The sequence below is a fragment of the Mycetomoellerius zeteki genome, unplaced genomic scaffold (genome assembly GCF_001594055.1).
Source record: "Mycetomoellerius zeteki isolate Tzet28-1 unplaced genomic scaffold, Tzet1.0 scaffold54, whole genome shotgun sequence".
Classification (NCBI taxonomy): Eukaryota; Metazoa; Arthropoda; class Insecta; order Hymenoptera; family Formicidae; genus Mycetomoellerius; species Mycetomoellerius zeteki.
The window spans coordinates 31,693-54,265 of NW_017257544.1; the positions used below are offsets into that span (position 1 = coordinate 31,693).

A 22,573-nucleotide genomic window follows, 5' to 3' on the forward strand; every position below is an offset into this window, starting at 1 on the left:
TTGACAATCGATTGTTATAATAATTATTCCTTTTTAATTTGTCATATTGTGCTTTAATTTGATTCTGCTAATTTTAAAATAAGATTTAATTGTGTATTTAAAATTTTGTAGTATAGCATCATATCAATAAATTACTTTTTAAAGAATTTAAATAGTTTTGTGCATCACTTTAGTAGATATTGAAGGAAAGAATGACTAATTAGCTTTTAACATTAAATATCTCCGAGGCAGGACATACGTCATAATGACGAATCAGTTCAGTGCCGAGCTTGACTAGTCTTATTAATAAATTCGCTTCCCAAGCGACATACTATGAATCATTCGATAGGCAACTGGGGAGATTCTATTAGACTGATTGGTTTGCATCTCTCTACGGTTGAATCTATGCCGATACGTCTTTGTATCAACCATGCGCAAAATGCAATTGCCTCTTTTGATATATTCGAAGCGCATGGAAAGATTGTGCATGAATCGATGGTGACAAATCAAATCTCGAATACGATCTAAATAATTTTGAACTTTTCCTTCATAATATTTATGACTATAATGTATAATCTTTTTTCAAAAATTTATGCCTCTATTAAGAATAAAAAAATATATATATATAATATATTCGTAGCCAAAAGCTTAATTTCAAAAAGTTAATAGTTTCCTATTTAATCGATTCCAACAATTTAAGAAATTTCCACTAAGTTTATTTAACAAATCACTTTTCTAAATTTTTGAGACATATCGTAACAAAATAAGGCTTGAATAGTTCCATGTATGAGAATCTTGTGATGGAGAACAATCGATTAGCTTGCTCTGAATTCGTGGTATTCTCCTCGGGTGAACCGTATCAGCACATGACTCAGCTGAGCACCTTGATCGCAATGACAGAAACGCGCATGCAACATTTCTCCGATTGACCTAGTTCGAAAGTCAATCGCGTTAATTCAGGAAAGATTCGTCGGCATCGATGGCGAGGAGTATCGTGAGAGGAATCCATAGGACTGTGTATCACGGGAAAAATATCGCGATTGTTAATAATTAAAGTAAATTCCATGTACGTTTATTAACTTATTTGCGGCTCTTATCAGTAATCAGCTTTTAACGTGCATTTTATTTGGCCATTTATTTCTTCCTCCTTATCACATAAATTTCGGTCTTCCTGGCATTTAATCTCCTTTTCCCCTAGGTTTCATTAAACCGACTCTCCAAATATGGCTAATCTGCGGACCTTTTTGTGCCCTCGAAGGAGTTAACGCAGCAGTCGAAACCGCGACAACTTAGCTAACGTTAAAAACGTACTACACTCCGGATAGGATTAGCGCGCCCTAATTTATTGACTTCCCGCCTTACTGTCGCGGGAACAAGGGGGCTCGAATCCCTGTGGCTCCGAGTTAACGGCATTTTACAAGAGGGGTGACCCTTCACAGGGGAGCTGCCACGAGTTGAAAGATGCATATTGCATGCTTGTAATCAAGACTGACAAAATATCGTGCATGCAGTATGATCGTTCTAGTGTGAATTGTATGACGTATTATATATTATTATACAGATACATACGAGGGTCGGGAACGAAAATCATCGTGGCGGAATGCACAGATCGAAATGCCGCAGCTATATTTAGAACTACTTTCTTTCCATGTTTTTTTTTCCGAGATGAAGTGAATATTTTGTAATCTATAACGAACATCATTATACTGCGACAGTTTATTGAAAATGATTGATTTACGATGTATCAAAAAACTCGGGGAAGCTCAATATCTAGAAGTCTGATTCTTTAAGCCTGTAATACTTGAAGTATTCAATGTCATAAAAGGGATATACAAATGACTCCGCAATATTTCAATTGACAAGGGAATATTGCGGATAAATATAAACAAGAAAAATAATTGAGTATTTATTGACTATTTCAAACTTTATTGCCTGTATAGTTTACAGGCTTGTTGATGCTGAAGATATTAATCAAAATAAAATTCACGATCATTTTCATCCGTACATAATTAATCCTTATTTCTTTTCGATATGCGCTTAAAAAAATGATATTTCTTTTATTTTATATAATAATAGATGCACATAAAACGTATATCCTTTAGAGAAAATTCATTTTATGCATTTTTACACTAATCTGATTTTCAATTGATTGGTTTAATTCATAGAATAATCTTTTTTGTTTTATATTAAATACATTAAAAAATTATTTTTTAATAATAATTGAAGTTGTTACAGTTAACATTTTTCTGTTATGATTTCCAATTAAATATTAAAAAATTAGAGATTGCATGAAAAATTAATCTGATATACTATTTGTAACATGAAATTGTATGAAAAATGTTTTCGTACAATTTTTTAAATTTAAAATTCAATTTGTTATTATGAAAATGAACCTTGTATATATTGCATTAATAAATAGAATTATTCGTTTACCGTTCAACAATAATTATTCAATAAATATGATTTTATTGTAAGATAATATATATGATACCTAATTAAACAAATAAAAATAAAGAAATGTCGTGTTCATTATTGTTTGATTGGACAGTTCCTATTTATACCAAGTATTAAACTATGTAGCATGACGTGACTTACGTACAAGAGGCGTAGAAGTTTGCATTCCGTCCAATTCTCCTCAACGAGGCAATAACGGACGTCTTGAAAATCTCCCGTCCTTCTGCGCGTCCTCCTATCGCAGATCCCCCTAATTAAGAACACCAGTCGCGAGTGTTGGAGAAGGGAATCCAACGATGATCCTCATGTTCAAAGCCTAAATGTCTCTTTCTCACGTTCCTAAAATCAAATTTCCCGTTCTATTAGCATCTATATAATGCATGAAAGAAGTATTAAAATACATGTAATATTATTCAGAAAATTGAAATATATCTAATGGAATATATATCTTACAATTATTCATAAATGGTCTTACATAAAATCTTAACAAAGCCTTATATAAACGTATAAATCGCAATAGAAAAATGCTAATAAAAGAGAATGACTGTTTAAAATAAAATTAATTATCAAACTTATTAATATAAAATATTTTTTGGTATCTCATACCAATATCTTGCAAACTTTTTCGTAAGTATTTAAAATATATATGTAATGACGCATGTAATGACGCACGTAATGGCGCATTGCTAAAATTTCATTGTTACTTATTTTTCCAACTGGAAAATGTAAAGCTTTTTGTAATAATGTTTATTAAATGCATGTAATTATAAAAAGAAATTTCCATACGCAATCATAAAAGGAAATTTCCACATTATCTTAAATGTTGTTTCAAAAAACATATAAAAATATACATATGTACAAAATTAAATTGCTTTTAATATTTTTTCATGCTATATTCTATAAATCTCTAAGTTTAACAAAGTTATTGAGTAATAAATATTTCACACAAGATGTTAAATTAAATAACAAGATTTTGTAAAAATATTCTCTCGTCCATTCGTTGTGAAATTTTAAAGTAAACGAAATGTAACATTAATTATTAGTGTTGCCACCTAGCAGTAGTGCAATACAACCAAAATGTGGCAAAATCGAATAACCGATCGATAATACAATTTCAGATGAACAATTATCAGTAACGTCGCTATTAGTAAGTGCATAATTAATTAAAATACATTAAACATTCACAGAAAAACCGTGAAACATATGTAAAACATAATTGTTTTTATTCAAATTAGTCTGCGTAAAATAAACGAGAGAGTACATTGGAAGAAAATTTATATATGTATATACAATACATAAAATTGAAAGAATTTTAGAAGCTATATCTTTTTTACATTGCTTGTTAAAGTTAAAAATGCAAGTGCGAAATTACCAACAACAATTTGAAAATAACGAAGATATTTTAGAATTCACATACATGAAAAATTCTGAGCAAAAAAATGTAAACTTTTTTGTAAACTTGATATTTCTGAGCGTTCCAATTGGTATAAAAATTCTGAGAAACATTTTCATCAGGATGCAGAACAATGTCATGTTGTATACCTTGTCCATATGCGATGCTGTGCATTAATCGCGGTTTCGCTGCATATTGGCATAAAAGTAAGTGTTCAAATAAGATATATAAAGAGAGCTTCGATTTCGGACACAGAATGCAACGTCAATGCTCAAATATCGATATTGGCGATGTCGACGATGGCACACGATGGTACTGACGATAGGGTATTTAGTGCATGTTTTCTCTCTTTCTCTTTCTCTCTCTCTCTCCTTCTTCTTCTTTTTCTTCTTCTTCTGGATCCCCAGTGGATTTCTGCTCTACTATGGCAGATCACAATATCACATTTAGTGCGTTGCGAGAACTTTACGAGACTGATACGTATCCACACAGCACAGTTCTCCAAGGGATTGTTCTAAGGACTTCCTCAGGATGCTCTCGGAAAGAACTGTGTTGTGTGGGTCCCCTAATTTTGTAAAGCACATAATGCGTATCATTTTATCCTTGTTGTTCATCGAATGTCGAATAAGAATAAAATGATACATCACGCACATTATGCGTTTTACGAAACACAGGTCTTTACAAGAGACGTTCGACCCTCAACGCTCGCGATTATACACAAGTAAAATTCACTTTTCGACAGCAGTAATCGTGAAAAATATGCGACGAAGAGATGCGATATATTTCGATAAATATTGAAAATGTTTAAACAATGAATTATGTTGCAATAGACGAAATCGATGCAATCAATGTTTAAAACAACGAAAGGTACATACCTGTAGATGTGATCGCGCAGGCAATCTTACTTTCGCGTTTTGCAACAAAGAAATAATTTTGGCGCAATATGGCCGACGAAACTTTCGACCGATTCTCCAGGCCGGAATCACAAAACCGCGATATCAGCGTATAATAACGAATATACGTAATATTCAATGCGTTACAGTGAACTGATGCTCTGCGACAGAAATTCGCGATATTCTTTCGCAGCAGGATTTACTTTTAAGTAAATAATAATCGTGAAAAATACGAAGCGATTCGAACTGGGTTTCGCCGCGTTCCGCAATGGATCGATCACGATGCACGCAACATCTATCGAGGACGTTGCGAAGTAACGAGATTGCCTATCATCGGTCAAATTACGATTAAAATAAAAAAATCGCTAAAATATCAGAAATTGATTGCGTTCAGCGGAGAAAGCAGTTTTGCAACTGTTGTAAAATTCTTTAATATAATTAATCTTGCCATTAATTCCTTACTGGATCTAAATGTCTAATATATATCAAGGGGATCCTGAAGCGCTCTGTATTACCGATTAAATCGTAATTTTTGTATAACAAATACTTTTTTTCTTTCACAGATTCTCGAAAATCCTTTTCCAGGATTAAAGTATACACATTAATACGTATTTGTGAGGTGGAGTTTATGCCGAGAACGACAAAAAATTTCGAAATTGAAATCTTAAGAAAAACTTTTTATCGACAGTAATATAGACGGTTACAAAGCTGTTAAACACAGTCAGTTTGTATTGATCGCCGGTTAATAACTCACCTAATCTTATTAATTTAATCACGTTGCTTGAAATCTCCTAAAATTTTGCACTTTAAACGAGATAAATATATATTCGGGCTTAAAAAAGAAAGAAAACGAAGATACTGAGTGTAAAAAGTGCAAGTAACGCGAACAGGGGCTCTATTCTTGAAAAGAAACGTATACGAAAAACTAGGAAAATACTATAGTATACGTAACGTATACTGTAATATTTCCCTAGACTTTCGTATACGTTTCTTTTCAAGAAAAATAAACCCCCAGATCGACTACGTCATCAGACGAGACACCATGTGACTTTCAACCTATGTATAGATATGCATATACCTTTAACTGTGAAGTCAGCTGATTTCGACTGGCTGCTTCTCAGATGCAAATGGAAGAAGAAAATATGGTCAGAGACGAGTATCCAGCACCGGAAGAAATGAAGAAGGAAGGAGATATGGAGGAGACGATGCAAACGGAGGAAACTAATCGCGACGATGTCGACGAGGAAATGAACAATGCCGAGAATGAGGAACATTCCGGTGACATTTGCGAATATCTCGAGAACGATGTGTATCCCGAAGATATATATACAGGTAAACATGTTCTCAAGTAGACCTTTACGAGTAAATATTGAGGATTCAAAAACTAACAACGTAACATGCTGTACGACTTTAGAGAATTTTGTTATACATAATTGTTGATATATATCTAAATATTAATGAACAGATAAATAATTTAAGAAATAAGCACTTAAATAAGCTTTAAATCAAGTTTTCTAACAATAATTGATACCACTGTATAGAATGCTTTTAAAATCAAGTAGAAAAAGAGATAGATATCATTAACATGTTATTTGCAGGCCTAGGTATAAAAGCGTTAGAGGACGAGTTGGATCATTTGCAAACTGCTTTGGATCATTTGGAAAGGAAAAACGACGATATACATGCACAGTTGACCGAACTGTTGCAATCTAATCGTGAAGCAAGGAAACAGTTTCAGGAATCACTACAAGTCGAAGGACAGTAATCAAAGTAATAATTATTCTGTACTTAGAAAATGTTTGCTAATTTGGTGTTGTCGGAAAATACTCCCAAGTATTATTTTTTGATCTTGTAAATGCGTTGTTTTATTTATCTGTAAGAATGAAAAACATTTTATAATCTATCATGATCAATCAAATTATATTTGTTAGTGATTAGGCAAAGAAACTTTAACATTCCTAATGACAAGAATAAAAGAATTGAGTTACTTTATCGTGTAATTATGTATATATGTATACACATATATTTAGAGAGAGAGAGAGAAATGTTAATGCTCTTTTATTTATTACATACATCGATGTTAATTAAATTGCAATTGTATTTTTAAAAAATTCTTGTACATATTATGCAAAATATATTTTTTATTAAATTTGATATTTTATTTGGAGAATAGTGAAACTTACACAATATCTCTTTATTATGTATCATATTGCAATATATATACTATATATATATAACATTATATATATGTACATCTTAACTGTTACTAAGATAAAGTAAAAAAATATTCTTAAAAATGATAAAACATGTTTAGAATATTTCTAACAAATAAAATAATCAGAGAAGATATAAAAATATGTAATGCAATCATATTCGTGTATGTATTCGTATAAAAATTGTTCTGACAGTTCATGTAATGCGCTGAAACGGAAGGGAATATTGAACTAAATAATAAATGCACACGAACAGTTATGTAAATTTTATTTGCATATAAACAAACAGATTTAATATAACTGTCGACAGTAGTAAAAGTATTTTTAATATAATGCTAATTCTAACTACAATCATCGCATACTTAATGCTAATGAATTATTACTTTTTAATACGTTAGATATACAAATCAATAAACTAATATAACAGTGTATTTCATGGATCATGCAGGAATTCTGTGTTATAACATTAATTACTTAAGTAGTTTTAATAGGTGCACATCTCGATGGCTTAACTGTCTCTTGCTGGCCCCTAGTAATTTCTAAACGATATTCTTTTATTCTATACAATATATACACATATTAAGTGCAATTAATAATGATTTATCACAAAGCGCAACACCAAATCACTCATAATTTTCAATTTCTTCACTTACATTTTCCATTAATTTTTTAAAGCATTGTATATACATTGTTATAAATGAAAATGCTCTTCACAATTAATATTTTTCATCAAATACAAACTTCAGTTGAAACAGGCATCCATCTTGCTGAATAGAAAAATATACAAACAACCTCAGCACATAAATCATTTTATTATATTAAATAAATATTCATCACATGCTGAGAGAAGATTCATCATTAAAGATTTATTTGAAAGAAATCTTTAATCTATACTTCTTAAAAAATTCTTAAAATCTTTGATAATAAGATGTAATACTTTTTATTAAAAGAAAATGGTTAACTTTTGATTGTACAGAATTACATAACATTTTATACAGATCTCAAAATGAAATGTATGAACTTTACTTTTGTGGTAAAAGTTTCCTATCTTAACAAAACTATCTAAATCAAAACAAAACACGATAAAGATATCCTAACTCCTGGCTTTCTATGTATTATGCATACTTGTTTAATTCGAGCCGTCTATTGCAAATGTATTGAATAAATGTAAATGATAGTAAAACGGTCATTATATATACGATCAATACGTACAATCAATCAATTTATTGTATACAACGGTTAAAGGGCCAATTGATTGATATATTCTTATCGGATAGATTAACACACTGTTGTACAGAAAAACATTTAAAAAACACTAAAAGATTATTAACTTATTAATAAAGATTCAAGATTAAGACTTCAGTGTTTGAATCTTAATTCAAGATATCCAAATTCTTGTTTTTCTTTTACACGACCGAATATTTTTTTTAATATTTAAATAAATTTTTTTAATATTTAAATCATTTTTTCTCTTTTTCTCATATTAGCTGCCATCAGATTAATTCTGATTTTAAAAGTATTTTACATAAGTTAAGATTTTAATCGCAAAAATATCCACATTATTCGGAGATTTAAAATTATAATCTATTGGAAATTTTCTATTGGATAAAAAACACTGAAATCTTAACTTTCATTATCACTTTTTATCTTTTTACAAACAATTTTTTTACATGCAAATTTATCAGTCTAACGAACTCATTATCTATATATAGAATAGGAAAAGATATTATTCTATTATTTTGTTTTTATGAAGCTTTAAATCTTTTTACATAAAAAATAAGAAAAGAAAATTTTCTATCAGAATATTATATACAAAGTAAGAACAAAAGATTTCCAAATTTCACGTTTAAGTTGCGAAAATTTAGGTAATCATTATCTAATTCTTATATCAAGATTCTTCCATTATTGGTTTCATTATTTATTATATTTCGCAACTTAAGCAATTTAAGTTGTGTTGTCACACAGAAATAATATTTTTACTTTGAGTTTGATAGTAAATTACAAAAAGATTGTAACAGTGCACTTTATATCTTATTCTTCAAATTATCATTTTTATATAAGTAATCAAAAATCAAACACAGAAGTGATTTCTATCAAAAAACTAAAAGAAAGATACATTTAAATAAATTATACTGAATATAATTACAAAATATTATATATAAGAAAAGAATATTGTATATAAAAGTGATTACGTGTGTGTGTATGTGTATATATATATATATATGTTTTATGTATGTTCTTTTGAATTTTCATACTTTCAAAAGTTTATCATTTATTAATTTTTGTCTTTAAACAAAATGACATAATATATAATGATATTACATACATATATATTTACACACATACATATATATATATATACATGTATATTATACATATAAAATTTTATGGTAAGTCTAATGCTATTTGTACAAAGATTTTGCATGGATACTTTAAACGAATTATATAAATTGTGAAATAAATAATCACCCTTATTTCAAAAATTATATGAACATAAAGCGCATTGATAATAACAGCAAATTTGTACGAATGTACTACTTATATTCTATAACTTTTTTTTCGTTTAATCTTTCTATTGTATACATACACACAAAGTATTTATCTGTAACAGATAGTAAAAACATTTTTGTGCAAATGTTTCATTTTTTCATAAATTTTTGTAAATCGTTATGTATTTGTAATGTGAAGTTATACGATCATAATACACACTATTGATGTGAATTTAAAGTTTACTTGTAGGTATGAATGTTGCAAAATTTTAATTACTTGAATCTCTCAAAATTTTTATACTCACACAAATAATTCTTACAATTAGTTCGTTAAAGATTTATAAAATTATAGTGCCTAATGTAAAGTATAATTGAAACTTATATATAAAACATTTACTATGAACTATTTATTATGATAAAATAGAGATTTTACTCACATTTCATTGATACTGTTTCGATTTTTTACTATAAAAAAATAATCGATGAGGATATTTACAGTTGTATTACGGTTGCATTACTTTCTCATGTAATTATAAATATTTCTAATTTATGTTAATAGAAATATAAAAGAAATCACTGTCATAATTTTCATAAATAACTGTCAGATTATTAAATGTTAAATAGAAGTTATTAATTTCAATTTGTTTTCAGAGTTTGTCTAGTGTAAATTCAATGGATTTTATATGTTAAGCACATAAAAACATATGACATCTTTAATATATGACTATCGTTATATGTTAAATCGACAAAATCATACTGATTACGAAATATATACTGAGATTTTTATTCCTTTTAATTTCAATAGTTCTACGTGCTCTCTAATAAGATATCAATATTGTGTTTATATCCTTTCTAAATAAAATCTATTGAAACCAAAGAATTTGATGCAACAGTAATTAATCTGTAATCAATTTATCTGTACGCTTTTGTATGATATTTCTTTGTATATACTCACAGGGTGATCTAGATCAGCCGAAAGAACCGGCACATACGTACTGTTGATGAAAAATTGAATCGAAAAGTCTTCATTTTGCAATTTTCGCAATTTTTTTAGTTGCCCAATAAGTAGAAAGTTTATATCGACACATAAAACAACTTTAAGAGTTCCTTAAGAAATATCTGCGATATTTCAGTATTTTTACATCGATTTTATCCGCTTATTCGGCAATTTTTAGAAATTAATATTTTGTTAACTGTTGTGACTATTGTAAAATGGTAGAGGATTTTTCTGATTCAGTTTTTCATAAACAGTATGTACATGCCGGCTCCTTCGGTTGGTCTGAATTACCCTGTACGTATCTCTTTATAATTTGAATGATTTTTTTAAATTTAATTTATTTTTAAAATTTGAGAATAATTTTAATTTGATCGTAATGTTGCTAATCATAATAAACATAGTAAATGTACTAAATACTATATTAAATTTACTAGATTAAATTTAAAAAAAAAGATCGTAATGTTGCTAATCATAATAAACATGGTAAATATACTAAATATTATATTAAATTTATATGATTAAATTTAAAATAAAATTTCGAAAAAAGAAAACGAAAAAAACTAAAAATGCATTACAAATGAGAGAAAACCTCTTAGTTGATAATGTTTACGAATCCGTATTATTGGCTATCAGATCATCAAGAAGTTTCTTCGAATTCTCATAATTCATAGAATGTGTATAACCATTCATCTGTAAATCTGATAGATTTGAATTATTTCCCATAAACATATCGTCGTTTAATTCTAATGGAGGATTATATGTCATAAATTCAACACCAGTAGATCCATAGACGGAATCTGAAACTATACATTATTGAAATTATTATCTGTACTTCAACTTATTAATTTTATAGAAATAAACTTTCTTCTAAAGTTTCATAATATGATGTAATAAATAAATGTAAAAAGCATCTTACATATTTCTTAAAATAAATTAAATATTTAGAAACACGTATATATGTATATTTTAATAATAATTATATTTAATTATAATTTATTTCTCTCTTTTAAGATTTTTTTATTACACTTGCAACCTTTTCTCAAAATTTTTTAAACACAGAGAAATATAAATTTTATTAAAATAATATTTAAATTTTAGTAATAAAAATTATAAAAACTTACTATTTTCCTCTTTCCCACAATATGGATTTAATTCTGAATTACTTGATAATCCAAACGGATCATCAGTATTAAATACCTATTAAAAAAGAAAAAATATCAATATTAGCATTTTTAGTAAATATCCTTTTTTCTATAAGAATTTTTAATTGTTATTCTTGTAATTTTTTCTTCCTTTCTATTTCTGATATGTAAAAAACTTAATGTTAATATAGCTTTATACTTACGTCAAGAAAAGTATTAGCATCCAAGTTGCAATTTTCACTCAGCAATATTTCACGGAAAGTATCCAAATTATTCTGTGTTGTTTCTACGTGATTGTTTAGTTCTTCCCTATACATAAAATAAAGATAAATTAAAATATAATATTTACGCATTACTTAAGTAAAAAATATTAGATATGAAGAATAAGATAGAGTAAAATGCTCCTATAAAGACTGGAAAATAATAACTTATGCAATAAAATATAATAATTTTCATAAGATGCATAAAAAAAAAGAAATGTAATATTCTTTATATTTTATTATTTTATAAATTCTATAAATATTAATAAATATCGTACAACATAAATTTATTTAAAAAAAACAATCTAAGTTACATTAAAAATTATTTTAAAATATATAAAAAGATAATCTATATTGTAAAAAAAAAATTTATCCGATATAAAATATAAAAAACGATACCCCTCTTTTTGCGAATAATTTCCACTGTACAATTAAATGAAAATTATTATTAGTAAATATTTATATTATTCATGGTCTATGTTGGACTTACGTTGGTTCTAATCTGTAATTAGCTTCAGTCATTCCAGAGGAATTGACACGGCTCACCAATAAATCCTTCAATGAACTTGCGCTTGCTCTGTCATAACTATTATCTTCTTTTTGTGATTGTACTATTTTATTTTCATTGTATTGTTCATTGTTATTTGTCACTAAAATAATTCTTTCGCTATCCATTTGATTGAATCTGTTATTCATGTTAGGATTGCTGTTACTATCTTCTTCATTCTCAATATTATTTTGAATATTACTATTATGGAACATTTCCGAGTTAATTAACACTTCCGGGGTGATTAAATTTTCTAATTTCTCTATTGATGGATTGTTGTCCAAAACTTCCATAGTATCCTCCAAATCAACTGAATCCACATCATTGTCAGCATCTTGAGATTCAATCCTTGCTGCCATCGCTGCGAGTTTAGAACTACGCACAGTCGCTGTAGGTACTGGTTTAGAACCAATGGAGTCATGTTTCAGTAAACTCACATGCTCATCTTCATCAGTAAGTATTTCAAGCATATGCAATTTTTTTCTATAAATAAAATCAATTTACATTTTTATTTTAGATGCTCAGGTTTAAAAAAAATTCTCTTATCTATATAAATTATTAAATACTTAAATATATTACCATATTCCAATAGAATTGTGAAACATAAAAAAAATTGTATGTTACAAGACAGAACATAAAAGATAAAAATTCATGCAATCTATTATACCATTCAAAAGAATATTTTAACACAATAGCTATCAAATAAAGATAATGTTTATCAATATATTAAAAGAAAAAATTAAATATGTAAATGAAAAAACTTTTTTCCTAATAGCAGAAGAATGTTACATCTTTCTTCCTTTCTTTTACCTTATCTTTCTCTTTTAATACATAAATAACAATATATCTTGTATAAGTATATATAAAGATTATAATTTCATTAATTCATTAATAAAATAATTCATTAATGCAAATTCAGAACAAATATTTATGAGGAAAAATTAATAATATGAAGTGACAATATTAGTCATAGTAAAGAAAAAATTCATATCGATATGTATCTAATCTAATTCAAAATGATTTATATGTATGTGTAAACAAATTTAATTAATACAGTTCTTTGTTTTGCGCACGCGCACACACAAACACATAATACAAAACAAAGAACTATAAAAGATTTATTAAAAATTTTTTTTAATATTTTACATGCGCTGTCCCTCCCTCCTTTCTCTCTCTCTCTCTCTCTCTCTCTCTCTCTCTCTCTCTCTCTGTAGAAAATACCGATAAAATTATAAAAATATTTCCTCGCCTCCTCCCCGCTCCTTACTATATACATTTTTTGAAATTATATTTTTACAATACAATTACAAAAATCTAACTTCATGCAAGAAATAGCATACATCAATAGTAATTCTAATATAACAATATAAATACAAGCAATTCTCAGAACACCAACAAACAAAAATTAAGTTAACCTTGTTGATTTGTTTCCGTTTCCCAATGCTGGAATGACAATTTTGACAGGCATCGAGTTTTTCCTCCTAATAATATTTAAATTTGATCAATATGTGAGATTTTTTAAAAATGATATTAAATTTTACTGAACGCAACTGACTAGTAAATAAAAATATTGACTTAAATTTTCATGACTTGGAATATTTGTGTATATTTAATAGATTCTATTATCATAATAACTTTTATTCAATAACTTTTATGACGTAAATCAGATTTCTGATATGTTATACTACTAATTATTTAATAAGATCATTTTTAGTATGAAACTTTTCCTTACTTTCCGTAAATACTTCATAGAAAATTTTGAGACAAAAATTTTCTTAATCAAAATTTTAATATTTAATACTTAGTAATTAAGTTTAAAATAAGATTGCATTGCAATAAATTTTACTTTTATTTGCTTACAAGAATATCGGAATATTTTATGTATTCCTATATTTTTTTTAACAACAATCAATTTCAAATTTTATAAAAAAGAATGTTATGTGTCTACTTTTTCTGCAAATACTGTGTACATTATATATAACGTTCTATTAAGTTAATGTTTGTTTTATCTGTGATAAATTCCTCTAGAAATTAACTTACATGTATAAATACGCTCGTTAAAAATATAATATAAATTAAACTTACTTCTTTTTATCTTTGCAAACACGTTTCCTCTTTGTCTCAATTTTAAGATTCTGAATGATATCTTCAAATGTATATACATTTCTCGAATTTTCCTCATCTGTCAGTATTTCAGTATGTTCTTGTGGACTTTGAACAGTCGAATTTTCATTTTTCAACATGCTAAAATAAATTATTATAATTAATAAGATGATGTTTTTTCTTTATCCACATATTGAGTTTCCTACTCCTTTAACAGGGTTGTTATAAGAGAAAAAAAATTCCTTAACCTTTCCCAGTGTTTTCCATATTTTTTTAATTCTGTGACTTTTACTGGTTTTCTCTGATCGCTAACAACCTTGTTAGAACACTAATTCTAAATAAGCAAGACCAAATTTAAATTATATTTAAAATATGCAATATATATTAAATTTATTCACGTACTCAATGACAATGTAATCTGAATCCACATTAGGTTCCGTATCAACCTCATGAATTATTGGTCCTGTAGGAGACTCTTGCGACTACAATATAAACATTTATTATTATAGTAATTAATTAAAAAATAAACATATAAGTTATACAATAATTACAATATTACCTTAGACAATTTAAATTGTTTATGTAAACGACTTGAATCATTTATCATTAATGGACGTCGTCTTTTAACAGAGATTCCACTCCTCGGTGGTTGTACGAGAGAAACAAGAAATTGAATTAGTCTATCAATAAGTTCTTTCTGATGCAAATGTTTTTGTGTCAACATCGCTAATTCTGTCCACAATGTTGAATTTTCCCTTTTCATTTTCATTACAGTATCATTCATACTATTTTGACGTTCCTTCATTTCTCTTAACTCAGTAAATATCATATTCACTACTTCTGGTTTAAGAGAAGAATGCAGTAAATCTTGATTTTTGTTAGACGTAACCTATAATAATAGAGGACAGATTTAATTCCGTAATAAAAATATTGATGTAACATTTAATCTTTTACAATTTAGATTTCTATTTAAACTTGCATCTTTTGTGAATTTGATTAGAGAAAGACATTTTTTATATACTTCCGATTTTACTTTCTTAAAAGAATTTAAAAGGGGAAAAGAAATTCTTATACAGGGTAGCCGCGAACGTTTCACAGCCGGACTTTGAGATTTTATAGGAAATTTAATCTTGAAGAAAAAGTTTCCTATAAACGTAGGTCAAAAAATGCTTCCTTAAAAAGTGATCGCTCAAAAACTTTTATGTGAAATAACGATTATTTCATACATTTTTATAAATATCAGAGAAACTTTCACTTTTGTACTTTTTGTTAAAAAATGCATACATTTCCTGATATTTGTAAAAATATATAAAATAATCGTGATTTTATAGATTTTTAGGAAATAACTTTTTAAGGAAGCATTTTTCGACCCACATTTTAGGAAACTTTTTGTTCAAAATTAAAATTCCTATAAAATCTCGAAGTCTGGCTGAAACGATCACCCTGTACTTATCATACTACGTTATTACATTGGAGCCTCGTGATAGCAAACTTCAAATTAGCGCACAAAATCCCTTTAATACGCGTTAGATGCATGTGAGTAGCGTGAGTGGGAGTAACAGTTAGTCCCAATAGGGCTCTAAGTTTCATGATTTAGAAGTGGGAACAACCTCATTATTAAGTTGGGAGACCTGAAAAGCGCGCTATTACGAAGCTCCAGTCTTAAATTTTATATGTAATAATTTTTGTAAAAAAATTAAGAATATCATAAATATATAAATATACAAAATCTTTTTACACTATATATGTATTTTTGAAACTTTTCTGAATTAATTTTAATCTTAAGAAAATAGAGAATAAAGAATTACATTATTACACTCTATAAAACATATTTCTTTAATTTAATATACTTACTTTTCTTTTAATGTTATCTACTAAATGAGGATAACCTTTGCAAAAGTACTGATGCGCAAACTCTATTTCATCTTTATCACATTTTAGGCCGCCCAATTCGACAGATACCTTCTTGTGGAATCCATCTAACATGTAAAGAACATTAATAAATATTTTGTTATTGTTATTTTGTTGTATTACCTATGTTTAAAAAAAAGTTTAAAAGTTGCAAACTTACACATATTCAGCTGTCGTATAAAACTGGCCATATTGCCATGTTTGTAGTAATATGGTAATAATTCGCTTGTAAACTGCGATTGATTTTTAATGAAAAAGCTTTTTCCATTCTGAAAAAAGTATTAAACTATGCATTAAAATTCTTATCAAATTATGAGTATACATCATTCATAGGACTATTTTTTGTAGCTGAATTAGTATACACTCGTATTTAAAATGAAATAGATATGTATATGAAGTTTTGCAAAAGCGAGATAAAGTTTTAGTACAGTTCAGTGCAGCGACAAGAAACAGGAAAATTGTATATTACATATAAAAATTGTATATTGTAATTCCTAATATTTTCATTCATAGCGCATAATATTTATTTTCCGAAAATAAGTCCAAAGCAAAGATTTTTTTCATAATGTACAAGAGACTCAATCGATCAGAGTTTTTCCTTTATGAAAGCCTCTGATTATCTTATGCTTTATGTATTATGCGTTATGCAAAGATTTATACTCCAGCCTTAAAGTCCTAAACCTCATTATAATCTCAAAATATCTGCATATTTCTAGGCCATTTTTAAGGGGCTATACCAGTGTGAAACTTTCAAAAAATCGGAATCTTTTTTTTTGTCTTATTCGACAGTTTATACTTTTAAGAATATCCTGTGAAATTTTCAAGGCCGTATCTTTAATACTTTTGGCAGCCTTCTAAAGAGCAACCGCTCGCAGGTATAAACTGCTCCATCTACCTAGAGGAGGAGCGTCGGAGCTGATATGCCGTTATCCGAATCTTTCGTATTGTAAACAGTACATAGGTAAGAAGGGAGGCTAGAAATATGTATACAGGGTGTATATATATACACGCAGAATAACAATGAAAGTTATAACGGCTTGTTGTGGCACTTTGCTCCAAAGCATCTTCACAACGGCATGAACACGATCAAGCTCGCTAATTTCCTTGCTGTCTCAATATTTAATGATGGTTTTTATAGTATTTTAAAAATGCTACAAGTAATGGACGTCATTATCGGTCCTATTGCAAAAGAATATGCCATACAGAGAGATGACAGCCGAATTAATCAGGCGGAGCTACGTCATGAAGCGTCCTCAAAAGAGGGACGAACAGCTCGGAGACAAGCTTTAGCCTCTCAGCAGGCATTATTCGAGGAGGAAGAGGGTCCATTGTATGGGCCAGGTATAGCTGATTAGCAGTTTTTATGGTAAATATAATTTTATCTTGCAAAAATCGTTAGTTTAATCTTTAAACGCGTTTTTCTCGAAATGACATTTTTCAAATTTGCTGCCATCGTAACTCAAAGAGCAATTATCCGATTGACTTCAAATTTGAACTGAGTACTCTTGAATATATTTACTCTACAATGACCTAAGATTTTTTTGATTGGATGAAAATTGACGATTTGGCATTAAAAAAAACGACCATATTTTTGACCAAAAAAAAACTTTTTTTTGATAACTACGCCATTTTGTTAAATTTTGATATTTTTCGAAAATTCTACGTCATTGTATAGGAAATACCTTCTAGTTGAACGACTTTTTTTTTTTTTTTCAGCTACTCATTCGGCCGGAATCGTGGCAGCAGTGGAGGAACTTTTTTTTTGGCGCCTCCGAAGACAGCGCATAAGTCGCTCATTTTTCAATATTTTTTGATAAAAAAATTATGGAATATAGTTTAAATATAGCTTAATATGCTCTTATATTTTTAAAATATTTTATGAAGTATTTTTCTTTTAAAAAATTCCCGAAAATCACCCAAATTTTCAGCGTTCACACTGGTATAGCCCCTTAATTAGAAAAGATTAGAACGCTATACTTAATGCTACCATATATACAATCAAGAGAAATGATATTAAAATCTATGAATCATTTGTAACTACAATTTATTTATGGCTGCAATTTATTTATTGCTGTAGTTCATTCGTCAGTATTTCCAAATTTAGGCTCTTATTCTATAACTCTAATAACAGTATCGACATTGTTATATTATTTGTAGCTTTATTGCCAGGTATAAACCCTAGCATTAACAATAGGTCTATTCTTTCTTCTTTTTCTTTCCTTTTAATTGAAAAGAACAAAAGATGAAAGACTTGTGCAAATTCAATCCCGGAATTCAAAAAATGAATTTTGAAGAAGAATAATGCCTATTGACAATAGGCGGCACGATGGGATGACGACGCGACTTTTGTTAATATTTTTATTGCTCATCTAGGAAAGTCAGAATACTTGACATCGTCTAACTAAAGAAATAACTGTCATTAAGAGTTACAAAAAGTAAGACCTGAAGCTAATATTTCATTTATTATATGAAATTTTTCAAGTAACTAAAAAACAGGGTTGGCATTAGTTTATCCACCACAAAAAAACTTAAGGGAACCTTTTGGGTTTCACCCGCTTAAAAAAAATTTGTAGGTTTTTGGAGGTTTTATTGAAATTTTTTATTAGGGTTTTTAGGATTAAAGGATTAAAAAAAATAATTTTTTTAATCCTTTAATCCTAAAAACCCTAATAAAACCCAATAAAATCTTTAAAAAAGCCAGTGAGCTGAGCTTTTTTTAAAAAGAACCTGGGTTTTTTCCAATCCTGTTGGAAAAGAAAATAAAGAAGTTTTCGAATGATTATAGAAATTCTCTACTGTAACCAATTAACCCTTACTGTACAAGATCGAGTCACTAGTGACCGAGCGATTCCTATTCGTGCAAATTCGTCCGCCCATTTTTTACATATTCTTATAGCTTACCTTGAGAGCTTTCCAAAACACTATAATTAAGTTCATTTTCATTAAATATTTTTCGAATTATAAGGCTTGAAAATTACAATATTACCGGCATTAACATTACACAAGGTGTCCGACTGACGGCTAAAAAATCTCTTGAATGTTATTCAGGATCATGTTGGTGGTTCTGGATAATATTTATCAAGATCAAAGCCATTGGAGGTTGAATCTTTTATTTTCATTTTTATGTAAAAATGAATTTCCATTCGCAAAAATGAAAATAAGAGAAATAATCTCCAATGAAAAAGGACATGATCCTGAACATTCAAGAGATTTTAACCGTCGGTCGGACAACTTGCGTAATGCTATTGCCGACTGTACTGTAATTTTCGAGCCTTATAACTCGAAAAACATACTTAATGAAAAAATATTTTATTATAGTGTTTTGCAGGGTTGGGTAAGTTAACTTTTTTTAAAACTAAGTTAAGTTACAGTTAATAGCTTTGAAAATTTAACTTAATTAAAAAAAATACAAGTACCCATAATGAAATTAATTGAATTAAAAGTTAAGTTAATAAGAAAAAATAATTGAAAAGTTAAAAGTTAAATTTGGTTCGAATAAACAATCAAAAAAAGAAGAAAAAGAAAAAGTTTGACCCTTTTACATAATTTTTAGTATTTTTCCTTTCTCACATCATATTTATTAAAGAATCTGGTTATTTTTGTTCACAAGTAACGATTATACAATACAAAATTACTAAATTATATACTCATTCTCGCATTGTGTCTGAGGATTGACTTAAAAAAAAAGCCAAATTAAAAGTTAATAGTTACTGATAAAACGTAACTAAATTAAGTTAAAAAATTAAAAGTCTAAAATGTAATTAAATTAAGTTAAAATTAATTAACTTTTTAACTTTTTAACTTCACTTTTATCTTTTTAACTTAGCACTCCTGGTGTTTTGAAAAGCTCTCGAGGTAAGCTACAAGAAAATGTAATAAAAATGGGAGGTTCCATTTAAAAAATTCAAAGTAACCTTGCTCTTACTTTGATAACGCTACCCAAGATCAAACCAATGGTACCATTTTATGCTCTCCTCAAAGTCATAAAGCTTTTGTCTGAACATATTAGTCATTTAACACACTTTTAGAGATAATAGCTTATAATATTTTACATGGGCCAGCCTGTGTATTAATTTATATACATATGTCTATTACTTTTATATTTTTATAATGCAAATACTGAGTTGAGATAATATATTTACAGAAGTATAATTAATACGACCTGGACACACCAAATTTTTTCTTCACTATAATCCAGTTGATCATTTTAATCACTTTCAATCTTTCACTTTGAGGTACAATCAGGTATGATCTACTTAATGCTGCAAATGCTATGAAACATTCTTTGAATGACCGATTTAAAAAATTCTTTGATTTTTCAACAAAACATTCACACCGTTAGATGAATCTACCTCATATAACACATGTATATCGTTCTTCGTTATTCATAAAATACCAAAAAAGATTAACTAGAGAGTGTCCACACACATATTAACAACACATACAAAATTAACAAAACTAATACACAGTAAATTTTTCAGCCAACATCGTGATTTGTTTCATTTATTACATTTTAAATTTAAAAAATTCTTTGATTTTTTTATAAAGCATTCACACCGTTAGATGAATCTACCTCAGATAACACAAGTGTATCGTTCTTCATTATTTAGAAAACATCAAAAAAGATTAACTAGAGAGTGTCCACATATTGACGACACATACAAAATTAACAGAACTAATACACAGTAAATTTTTCAGCCAACATTGTGATTTTTGTTTCATTTATTACATCTTAAGCTGATTCTATGAGTCGGTAGCTGATAGTCCTAAGTCTTATCGGTGAATCAGTGGAGTTGGCCAACAGCCAACTTGTACGACTAAGATTACCGATTTTCTTAAGACTGACCAAATTCAACTTTATTCTTTTCCATTAATCGAGCTAAACGACTCGCTGTACAATTAACAACTAGTAGATGCAAAAAATTATAGTCACCTATTTAGGTTAAAACTGATTAAGACTTAAGATTAACTATTGATTCATTGTAGAATCAGTATTAAATTTAAATGTATGTTAATAATAATAAATCTAAAAAATGGTTCTTCCAGAAAGAAGATCTATACTTGTGATTCTCCGATTATATCTTTCGTCTAACTTTACATAACACATTGAAATTTTGTCTTAAAGATCGCAGAGATTAGCTGTAATCTTTCGATAGGAATAATATAAAAATCAAGCGACAATTGGTAGTACACAAGAATTAATAACAACGTGCCTGTTTGAACAAAATGTAACACCAGTATGAGACTTTCTTGGAAAGGAAGTATACCGTAGGGAATCGATGTCGGTTTGGTAATACACGTTTTTATCAATGCGATTATTTTATAGTAATCAATGTGACTGTTGTCAATGCAATTATCGTCGTGGTAATTGTTTTGCGCATTGGTTGTCGGCACGGTGGTTGTCGACGCGACTTTTGTTAATACGATCGTTATTGCTCGCCAACGCGAGCGAAGACCGGGAAGTCATCAGAAATGCGTAACGTTGACGGACACATATTGCTACGTATTACATTTTACGCGGAATAATCCGGCTTGGACTTGCACGAGTAGTTAGGTAAATAACAATATACTCACAGGTGACCAGGAAATAAGGTAGTCGGTTTCCGGATCCTCAACCATCTTCCAAAGCTTGGCAAGGAACGCTGGTACGCTCGCGCCCAAGTCCGATGTCGTGCGCATCTTGGAGTTATGTTGAATCCAGCTCCGTGAAGAAATAACTACTGTAATCGTACTTATTCACACGAAAACTCGCATCTCTACCAACAACCCGAGAACAACAACGATGGCTGATCGACTGACGAATGTTTCTGCTGCACACTGCTAGACTGCTACTCATACTCATCACCATCAGCCAAAAACGGGTAGAGTGGGGAAACAGATGAGAAGGGATACGTGATACTCTGATGATACTCTCATTTCTCATTGGTCGCCGGACGATTGAGTGTGTTCACAAACTATTTCCTGTGTGTACTCATGTATCAGTTTGTCCTTGTTTAACATTCGGAGAGTAACAAGGATAATATTATAGGGTATAGTTATGCTGAATGCAGCTCTAGGTTTCCACTGCTTCGTCATTCTACTTCGTGATTGGACAACAAGCGGAGCTGTAGAATACGTCATAGAGATCTTTAGTCAAGAAGACTAGAACCAGGAGAGTCAACTCGTGCCAATAGCGGTAGTGGGGGTGAGGCA

At 28.9% G+C, this 22,573-nt stretch overlaps 2 protein-coding genes across 4 annotated transcripts; one reads left to right on the top strand and one right to left on the bottom strand.

Moving 5' to 3' along the window:
• The first annotated feature begins 5,759 nt into the window (after positions 1-5,759).
• On the top strand, positions 5,760-6,557 carry LOC108727809 (UPF0184 protein C9orf16 homolog). Of its 2 annotated transcripts, none has more exons than XM_018456060.1 (2): positions 5,760-6,051; positions 6,324-6,557. In XM_018456060.1, the coding sequence occupies exons 1-2, from the start codon at positions 5,841-5,843 to the stop codon at positions 6,482-6,484; spliced, it is 372 nt and encodes a 123-aa protein (XP_018311562.1). In that variant the 5' UTR covers positions 5,760-5,840; the 3' UTR covers positions 6,485-6,557. The 2 variants fall into 2 exon arrangements, with proteins under 2 accessions (XP_018311562.1, XP_018311561.1); XM_018456059.1 differs by having other exon boundaries at positions 6,318-6,555.
• Positions 6,558-11,007: 4,450 nt separating this feature from the next.
• On the bottom strand, positions 11,008-22,185 carry LOC108727808 (heat shock factor protein). 2 transcript variants are annotated; one of them, XM_018456057.1, is made up of 11 exons: positions 21,956-22,185; positions 16,542-16,650; positions 16,325-16,449; positions 15,030-15,359; positions 14,873-14,952; positions 14,453-14,611; positions 13,783-13,848; positions 12,311-12,850; positions 11,764-11,869; positions 11,540-11,615; positions 11,008-11,221 (listed from the first exon to the last, which is right to left on the bottom strand). In XM_018456057.1, exons 1-11 carry the CDS (start codon positions 22,058-22,060, stop codon positions 11,025-11,027), a joined length of 1,893 nt encoding a protein of 630 aa, XP_018311559.1. In that variant the 5' UTR covers positions 22,061-22,185; the 3' UTR covers positions 11,008-11,024. The 2 variants fall into 2 exon arrangements, with proteins under 2 accessions (XP_018311559.1, XP_018311560.1); XM_018456058.1 differs by lacking the exon at positions 13,783-13,848.
• Between the last annotated feature and the right edge of the window lie 388 nt (positions 22,186-22,573).